The 9,250-nt window shown below is 43.1% G+C and overlaps 1 protein-coding gene across 1 annotated transcript; it reads left to right on the forward strand.

Moving 5' to 3' along the window:
* The first annotated feature begins 781 nt into the window (after window positions 1-781).
* Window positions 782-6,653, forward strand: NIFK (nucleolar protein interacting with the FHA domain of MKI67). The gene is made up of 6 exons (XM_081911389.1): window positions 782-968; window positions 2,564-2,692; window positions 3,335-3,443; window positions 4,541-4,752; window positions 5,493-5,576; window positions 6,069-6,653. The coding sequence occupies exons 1-6, from the start codon at window positions 831-833 to the stop codon at window positions 6,249-6,251; spliced, it is 855 nt and encodes a 284-aa protein (XP_081767515.1). The 5' UTR covers window positions 782-830; the 3' UTR covers window positions 6,252-6,653.
* The last annotated feature ends 2,597 nt before the right edge of the window (window positions 6,654-9,250 follow it).

Consider the following 9,250-nt stretch of genomic DNA (forward strand, 5'->3'; position numbering starts at 1 on the left):
TTCAATGGGGCTTTACTCCTAGGTAATGTAATGTAGGATTACAGACTTTGAAGTGCAAGCCTATGCAAGTCGGAGGGTCTTTTTCGGGCCACTTGATGGTTTTTCTTCCCGTTGCAGCAATTGCAAATGTGCTCCATGACTTGCTGGAAATGCTATCATGTATTATGGATTGTATTTTATTGTTGTCTATTAATTTAATATCCATGCCGCCCTTCATCCGAGAACTACAGAGCTGTTTAGTTATAAAAACACAAAATACGTAACATAACAACAGACAACACAATCACACTGCCACAAACAGACACACCATCCAGTTTAAAAGGCCATAGATTGCTTAGTTAGCCAAAGGCTTGGAAGAAGAGGAATATTTTCGTGTTTATTTTTACAAGAAGGAATAAAGGAAGCAATTAAAAACCAATGTGACTATTTAATGCAGCGGATGTGCCCACCTTCCCAATTTAATCACAAATCCACAGCTGGTACTGTTTTTATTATTATTTATCACTGGCTTTATTAACGGCCTTCTAAATAACTGCCTCAAGGCGGCTTACACTAAAAAAAGTAAATGGAAAGCACCTTTAAAAAGCGCCTTAAAAAAGTTAAAGCGGCAGACTCCTGGCTAAAATAAAGCGAGGCAGCGGTTCCACTCTCCATCCAGCAGGGGCCGCTGCCGTTCCCTCCCTCGTTCCATCTTCATATTACCTATCAACGTCACTTTCAAGAAAGGAACTCTCTCGTCAAGAGGAAATGACGTGAGGCTGCATCCGCTTCCTGGTTTGCACACGTGCGGGGTGGAAAAGTGGCGTTCTCTTCCGCACAGAGTGGGCGCGATGGCGGCGGCGTCTTCTTCCGTGGAGGCGACGAAAGCAGCAGCCACCCTGGCGGCTCCCCCTCTCCTTTCCCTGGACCCGGAGAGGCAGAAGGAGTTCCAGGCCAAAGTGCACCGCGTACGCAAGGCGGCTGCCCAGGTGAGAGCGAAAAGAGAATTATTATTATTATTATTTATACCCCGCCCTCCCCAGTCAAGACCGGGATCAGAAGAAGCGGAGTTCGGGGGGGGGAGGTAATGTGGGATTTGGTGTCCAGGTGCATCAATTTTGGGGTACAACGACTTCCATCTGCCCCAGCCTGTGGCTCCCTTGTGGCCACGCTGAGACCCTAGATTTCTCCACTTGTTTCCTAGGAGCAGCTGTCAAACGTGCGTGTGGTAGTAACTCCATGGAGTTGGACAGAAGCTAGAGCAGCGGTTCTCAACCTGTAGGTCCCCAGATGTTGTTGGACTACAACTCCCATCATCTCTGAGCTCTGGCCTTGCTAGCTAGGGGTGATGGGAGTTGTAGATCAACAACATCTGGGGACCCACGGGTTGAGAAAGGCTGAGCTAGAGTTTCGCTGCTCGGAAGGTGGAGCTTCCTGTTGTTTTTGACGCGACTCTTTTATTTTTCTCCTCTGGAGCATTAAGCATCACGTCAAAGGTGACGAGGAGGTCCTAACTCCACACCTCCCAGATAAAGAAGCTGTAATTCTCATCTGACTCTGTGGGGTCGTTACTTCACCCATTTGAAAAAGTGTGGGGAAGCTCCTGATCTACTTTGTAATCATCACTGTTTCCGTGGTGATGGAAGCCTCTTTCATGTGTTGCTGCAGTACCACAGAAATAATTTACAACGCTCCTATTATTTTTATTATTCCTTAAGTTTCTCTATCTCCCTTCATCCGAGGATTACAGGGAGGTTTACAATATAAAAACACAAAAATGCATGATGTAGTAACAAGCAGAAACAATAACTTGTGACTGAGTGGTGCTTGGACAAGAATAAACAATCCTACTTGTCCACCATCATGGCTCTATTATAAGAATTCTAAGGTCTTAAATAGAGAATAAATGTTCATAAATGCACAAGGTCAGCACTCATACATAAGTATATAAACCACATGTCCAAAATAGTACAGGAGAACAATCCTGAAGCCATTTTGACACTCCCTGGCAAGCCAGTTCCTACACCATTGTAATGCCATATGGTAAAATTAAGAATTTGTGGAGTAGCAGCTAAGTTTGCGTCATGCTATTTTATGTATTATCTGAGTGTGAACTCCTAATGGTTTGTGTGCGTTTCCTTGAGAGCAGGCAATAGAACCTGAAGTTGAAAGGCTTTTGAAAAATATCCATGCTTAACAGTGCCGATGTTCAGGATGCTGTGAGGAGGCAGCAGCATTTACCAACCCAGAGTATTTCAGGTTATACCCACTGTGCATCTGCAACTGTCATCATGCAGATTTGATGTTTTATTCATTCATTACTTATATACCATGTTTTTCTAGCATTGTGGAGTTCAAAGCAGCCGGCTCAGATGGTCTCCTATTTGGGCACTGCTCCCATCTGCTTAACTTCAGCAAGGCTGCTGCATTTTGTAGTTTCAGACTGTGCCCCGGGGAATGTTTTCGTCTCCCCACCACCATGTCTCTGCAACTGCTCTGCACAGGGAGATCACCAGAGATAATGAACCAATGCGCACATGGGTGTATTTTGAAATGTTAATTAATTCCTTGATATATATTACAGAATCAGAAGCTGACACCTGGTGTCATTTACTTGGGTCATATCCCAAAGGGTCTTTCTGAACCACAACTTAAAGAATACTTTGATCAGTTTGGGACAGTTACAAGACTTCGACTTTCAAGGAGTAAAAAGGTAACATTGGGAGGGGAATTATATCTTGTTCTTCTTTATCCTTAAGGTAGAACACTATAAACACCGTAAAACATCAACACACAGCTCACAGCACCCTGAAGAACTAGGAAGGCACAAAAACTTAAATAGAAAAGTTTGAACTACCCTCCATGCAGTGAAGGATTTTAGGTGGGAGGGCTGCCACAGAAAAGACCCTCTGGTGTGTTGTTACTTTTCCATATATTCTTAAGGGTAACACTTCTTAAAATACTTCAGTTAAGTTCTTTCCCCTCCAATCAGGCTCTATCACTCCTTGCAACGGGCAGTTGTAGTTTCTGGAGTCATTCACGTTGGCCTTCAGAACAATATCAATTTATATTTATTTATTTATTGAATTTAAATACCACCCTATACCCGGAGGTCTCAGGGCAGTTCACAGAGTATATAATTTAACATGTAGGCTTCCTGTGGTCATTAAGTTAAACCAATGGGCATGTCTGTATATTTGTCTTACTTTAAGAAATATGTTTGCAGTAAAAGTAGTTCATTGGGCTCAGAAATCCTTTTTCTCTAAGATCCTTCAACCAAGAAAAAATAGTGTTCAGCACAGATTCATTTTAGCATGTAAACGTATTTCAAGGTTTATCTCCTTATCTTTAACAGACTGGGGGCAGCAAAGGTTATGCATTTGTGGAATTTGAATATGATGAAGTTGCTAAGATCGTTGCAGATACCATGAACAACTACCTTTTTGGTGAACGGCTTTTGAAATGTGAGTATGAATGAGTTTCTTGCCCAAAAGGAAAATTGAATGTGGCAGTTCTGAAGCGGTAGCATCAATCAGTTTTCAAAACTTGCCACAGTCTGGTTTACAGAATATCATTTCTCTGAAAACTGTTCCCCAAACCTGCCTGTTACTTTGTCTTTTCTCCCAAAGTCCTTGTATCTCTTCCTCCGCCCCATCTATCTTTTTCCCCTTGGTACTCGCAGATACCCTTTCTCCCAAAAAGAGCAATTGACACACAAGGCCCTGTGAACTGGAATACCCTGTATTAAGATAAGGTGCAAGCTGCAGTCACCTTTCTCAGAAAACTGCCTGTTAAACCACATTTGCAATGGCATTAAAAAGGCATTGCGATCTTCTTAGTAGGAATTTCCTCCCTTCCCAGCGCTTACCACAGTTGTGTGGTGTGTTTTTGAAGTAGTTCCTAACTGCATAGCTCTCTGTAGTGTATTGGAATTGCTATTGTTCATGGTGACTCTTGGCTCGAAAACAGAAAAGGATTAGTGACTCCTGTTCTCTCAAGCAAGTTTAACTGAGCTGGACCGATGGGAGAGTTGAACACCTGAGAAAACCTTGTTCATAATTCTCTTATTAAAGATTCAGACATAGCTTCAGGGTGAATTTATGTGAGGCAGCCTTCCCAGTACTATTAATGAAGCAGCCAAACAATGCTTTCCACTTAATTATAATTCAATTCCAGCAGATGATAGAATTGTTCTGAGAGCAAGGTGACAGTCTTTGAAGAAGCCAGCCCAAGTGCATACATAAGAAAAGGTGGAAAGCTATTGGGTATCGGCCAGATGTTGACAACTCTGTGCCAGAAATAGAGGTCAAGGCAGGTGGATGAACATGACTAGGTGCTTCTCCTTGTGTACTGAGAATCCTAAAACGCAGCAATATTTTATTCCTGCCCAGTGTAAAGGACGGTTTAGATATGGGAGTTGCGAGTAGTGCTTTTGTAGTGATCCATAGCATATAATTGGGGAGCACGCAACTTAACATTCAGATTTCCATGCTTTGGTAAATACTGCTTCAATTTTCAAGGCTTCCATGTTGATTTTTGGTGTAACGTGTTTGTGATGCAGGCCAGTTTATGCCTCCTGAAAGGGTGCGTGAAAACCTGTTCAAAGGTAGTGAGAAAATATTCAGCAAGCCATCCTATCCAGCAGTGAAACGCTACAACCGGAGGCGAACAACCCAAGAGAAAGCAAAGATGGTGCAGCGGTTGCTGAAGAAGGAACGGCTGTTGCGGAAAAGGCTGGCTAAGAAGGGAATCGATTATGATTTTCCTGGCTTTGTAAGTGAATTCCCTGCCCGCTCCCCCAAAGGGATGGAGGTTGACATACAAATGTGCTAATTGCAAAGTATGTGCCTTAAACAGGGATTATGAATGGTAATATTGTCATTGAGCAAGCGAAAGATCTGTGAATGTTTTACTCAGTAAAAGAATGGAGTTTCTGGGCCTTTTCACAAAGGACACAGAGGCAAACCCTGGCTTGTCGCCCAGTGTGCATCAAGCACAGATCTACAGCTTCCTGAAGATAGTCACCTACCTATGTGATGCATGTGTCTGCAAACATATTTCTAGCCTTAACACATTTTGGTCTACCAGTAAAAGAACTAAGGTCAGACTTGTAAACAGCCACTCTTATCTAGTCTCTGATGGTGAGTAACCATTACTTCCAGGTGAGCAGATAGGAAAGCTTTTGTAGAATAGATGAGTTTTTCCTATCAGGTTTCTGATGTGCCACAAGTAACTACGATTGGTATGTGTTTTGTTAAGCCCACAAGGTACTGCCTATTAAAAACACCTGAAAATAAGCAATGTGTGAAGTGGCCCTAAGCTATCATAACAGATCCCAACTGAGCTGGAGTGAAATTGGGTTTTGTAGCCCTTTATTGCTTATTAAGAAAAAGGCACAATTCTAGGCCAGTATTTTAATCTTGTTTTGATGGCAGGATACCATTTTGTGTGTTTGTGTGTGTTGTATAAATGGATGGTATTTTAATCATACTAAATGAGCCTCTTTTCCATAGGCCGCTGAAATGCCTCTGATTAAGAAAAAGAAAAAGAAGCTTTCAAAACCAGACTCGAGCATGAATGTGTCTGTGAGCAGTGAGGTAAGTTTAAAGTGTTGATCTTCCCAAAGAGTACTAGTAAGAAAGGGTTTGGGTTTTTTAGTCAATTGAATTCCTGTCATGGTCCTATCTCTGGGAGATATTTTGAGGTGTGTGGGTGGCCAAATAGGAACAAAATTATTGGACCTCTGCAGAGTGGAAGTTTGGCCTTCATACAACCCCTCTAGAGAGTCTGACACCTTTGTGTTCATTTTGTGCCTTCCCTTTGCATCCACAAGTCAGTGTTGACATAAATGTGACAAACCTGTAGGCCTCAATTTTGTCTTATTGCATCCCATCACCAGCCCTTTCCACTTATGCAATCTCCTGGTAGGATGGGACCCTGGGGGGCAAATTGGTAGCCACAAGGAGAGGAAAGCTAAATTCTGTTTCATGAGCAGAGATCTGCTCATGCATTGCTGAGATAATGCCCTTCACCTTTAACATCGTGATGGTCCAACAGAATTTAGCAACATCCTTCTCTCTCATATCCAGGATCCTACCCCCGTGTGTACCCCATCATTTCTTGAACGGCGGAAATCTGAGCCAGAAGATAGCGATGACAAAGAAATAACTTTCAAACTACCACCTGCAAGTATAAAGACTGCTGCACAAAAAGCCAAAACAGCAAAGCTGCAAAGAAAAACAGCTGGCACGAAAAGGAAATGCAAAATTTAAAATATTTCTTCAGCCAAAGGACACATTCATTTCACAAGGAGTTTCCAAGCAGTCCTGATTTTAGAGAGCCTTGCGTAGTTACAATAGTTGATCCTCACATCAATCTCCAATCAAAACTATATTTCCTAAGTATAACAAGCCAGTGTTCCAGTATCGCAAGGAGAAATAGTTTTAGATTCTGCCGACTTGGACCTATTTCTGACCTACTGGGTGGGAAGGAGAGCTGAAATGTACTGTCTTAAGCATTTTAACTAAAGTGTGTGGCTGGTATAAAAAATGTCACAGATGACCAGAGAGTAAACATGTATAAATTGACAGCAGAAACAGGATATTGAGGAATTGTTTTTTTTCCAACTATGACTCATTTGAAATTAAGTTCAAATAAAAAAATGTTGAAATTCACTGGAGTAGTGTGTTAAATTATTGAAAACAGTGGTTGTCAGCCATATAAATGGTTTCCAGTACAGTGGTACCTTAGTTCTCGAGTGGCTTAGTTGCCTAACAAATCGGCTCCCGAATGCCACAAACCCAGAAGTACGGTAAGTGTTCCAGTTTGCAAACATTTTTCAGAAGCCAAACATCCGGCGTGGCTTCCGCTTGAGTGCAGGAAGCTCCTACAGCCATTTGGAAGCTGCGCCTTGGTTTTCGAACGGTTTCAGGGACTCCCGGAACAGATTAAGTTCAAGAACCAAGGTACCACTGTATACAGAATTGGAGAAAGGTAGTGGCTCAGTGAGGGATGCGGGTGGCGCTGTGGGTTAAACCACAGAGCCTAGGGCTTGCTGATCAGAAGGTCGGCGGTTTGAATCCCCGCAATGGGGTGAGCTCCCATTGCTTGGTCCCTGCTCCTGCCCACCTAGCAGTTTGAAAGCACGTCAAAGTGCAAGTAGATAAATAGGTACCACTCTGGCAGGAAGGTAAACGGCGTTTCTGTGTGCTGCTCTGGTTCGCTAGAAGCGGCTTAGTCATGCTGACCACATGACCCGGAAGCTGTACGCCGACTCCCTCAGCCAATAAAGCGAGATGAGCGCCGCAACCCCAGAGTCGGTCACGACTGGACCTAATGGTCAGGGGTCCCTTTACCTTTAGTGGCTCAGTGACAGGGCGCATGCTTCAGATGCATGAAGTCCCAGGCTCAGTCCTTGTCCTCTCCAGGTAAAGCTGGGAACGGCCCCTGCCTGCAACCCCTGGAGACCTGCTTCCAGTCCGTGTAGACTAGGTGTGGGGCCCTCCAGAACTTGCTGCAGTCTACAACTCCAGTCAGGCCCAGCAAGCATGGCCAGTGGCCAGGAATGATGGGAAATGTGGTTCATTGACATCTGAAGATACTAATTCCCACACCAGGCACAGACAACATTGAGCTAAACAAGTCAATGGGTATGACCTTGTTTAAGGCAGCTTCCTTTGTTCTTTGTCTGCTGGATTAGTGCCACTGCAACATGTATTGTGGCATGTCAGTACCACTATTCTGCCTGGCACCATTACTGCCATTTGTCTGGTAAGTTGTGGAGCAGACAGCAAAGTGGCGTCTCTTGCACCTGTCCCAGTGTGTCCAAAGGTGCACTGTCTACTACTTAGAGCACCTCGCGCCGCTGCTTAGTTACATATAGCTTGGCAATTGGGACAGTTTTGATGTTCATTATTCATCAAGGTGGGCAAGATGGTATGGGTGGTGGTTAGGGTGTTGGACGAGGACCTGGGAGATCAGGGTTCAAATCACAACTGCTGCAAAGCTCATTGAGAGACCTTGGGCCAGTCAATGCCTCTCAGCCTAACCCATCTCACAGGGTTGTTTGTGGGGAATTGAAGGGGGAGAAGGACCACATCTGTCACCTTGAGCTACTCGGAGAGAGAAAGTTGGGATACAAATGCAATAAATCCTGTAATTCTAAAGGAACATGCATTTGTTGTCACTTGCCTGCTGCCAAGCAGCTGCTGATAATTGTTGCATTCTGCTATAATTCTGCTTTTTGTTCCTTCACCGTGGGAATAACCTTCCTGGTAATATATTGGGATGGTAAATACATATAATTGATGTGCAAGAAAGTAAGGTATTTATTGTATCTGTTGCCTTTGTGAAAAGGTGTTTGTGGGTGTACTTAATGCATAAACGTGCCATGCCCTGAAAGTTTTTACTCAAGGATTCAGCCTTCTGTCGCCGTCATCCCTACTCCCAATTATGTGCTGAATTGGTAAAATAATAATAATAAATGAAGCATTCGCCCCTTTTTTCAAACACATTGCATTTAATCATGATAGCATTTTGAAATGAAGAGGCCACTAAATATGCACATTTTCACAACGAAGTGAGAGTGTGAATAAGATTTGCGGTAACCTAGTTGAAGGTAACAGAACTGCCTTTAGTTTTCCTTCTACAAAAAATAAAGATATTGCACATCACAAGGGGGCAGGATTTCTTGCAAGCTTAGAAAGCCAGGTTTCCCTCATTCATTAATGGTGCTTCTGGTCTTTGAGCTCAGGGAGGTTTAAGCAATTTCTGATTCAAGAGCAGAAACTGGAAAAGGGGAATTGGCATTCTGGGTGAGAGAGAGAGGAAGAGAAAATGAAAGCCCTTTCTGAAAGCAGAAGGTTATTGTTTCAGTAGCAGGCAAAGCATAAAATCCACGAGACCTAACAAAGGTTGGTCGTTTTATGCCTTGACCTACAAAGGTTCTTACATCTGTTATCTTTAACTTGTCTTACTACATAATGTTATTAGGCAAGACATTCTAAAGCAAAGTTGTTGCCATGCGGAAAGATCAACTGCTAACAAATGCAAACATTTCTAGGACACTGTTTAGAAATTCAGCTTGCACAGATCAAAGCAGTTGAACAGGCATTGCATAGGAGCAACTCAAGCTGTGTCCGTTATTGTATATATGATGCAGAGAAAAGATCAAATTTCTAGTATTTATCACTAATTTGATTAAAAGGACTGTGGCCACATTGCTGCAGGTGATACGAGCTCAAGTCTGCATAGTACTTAATGTAAGTCATAC

Source organism: Podarcis melisellensis (assembly GCF_964234715.1).
Source record: "Podarcis melisellensis genome assembly, chromosome: 5".
Classification (NCBI taxonomy): domain Eukaryota; kingdom Metazoa; phylum Chordata; class Lepidosauria; order Squamata; family Lacertidae; genus Podarcis; species Podarcis melisellensis.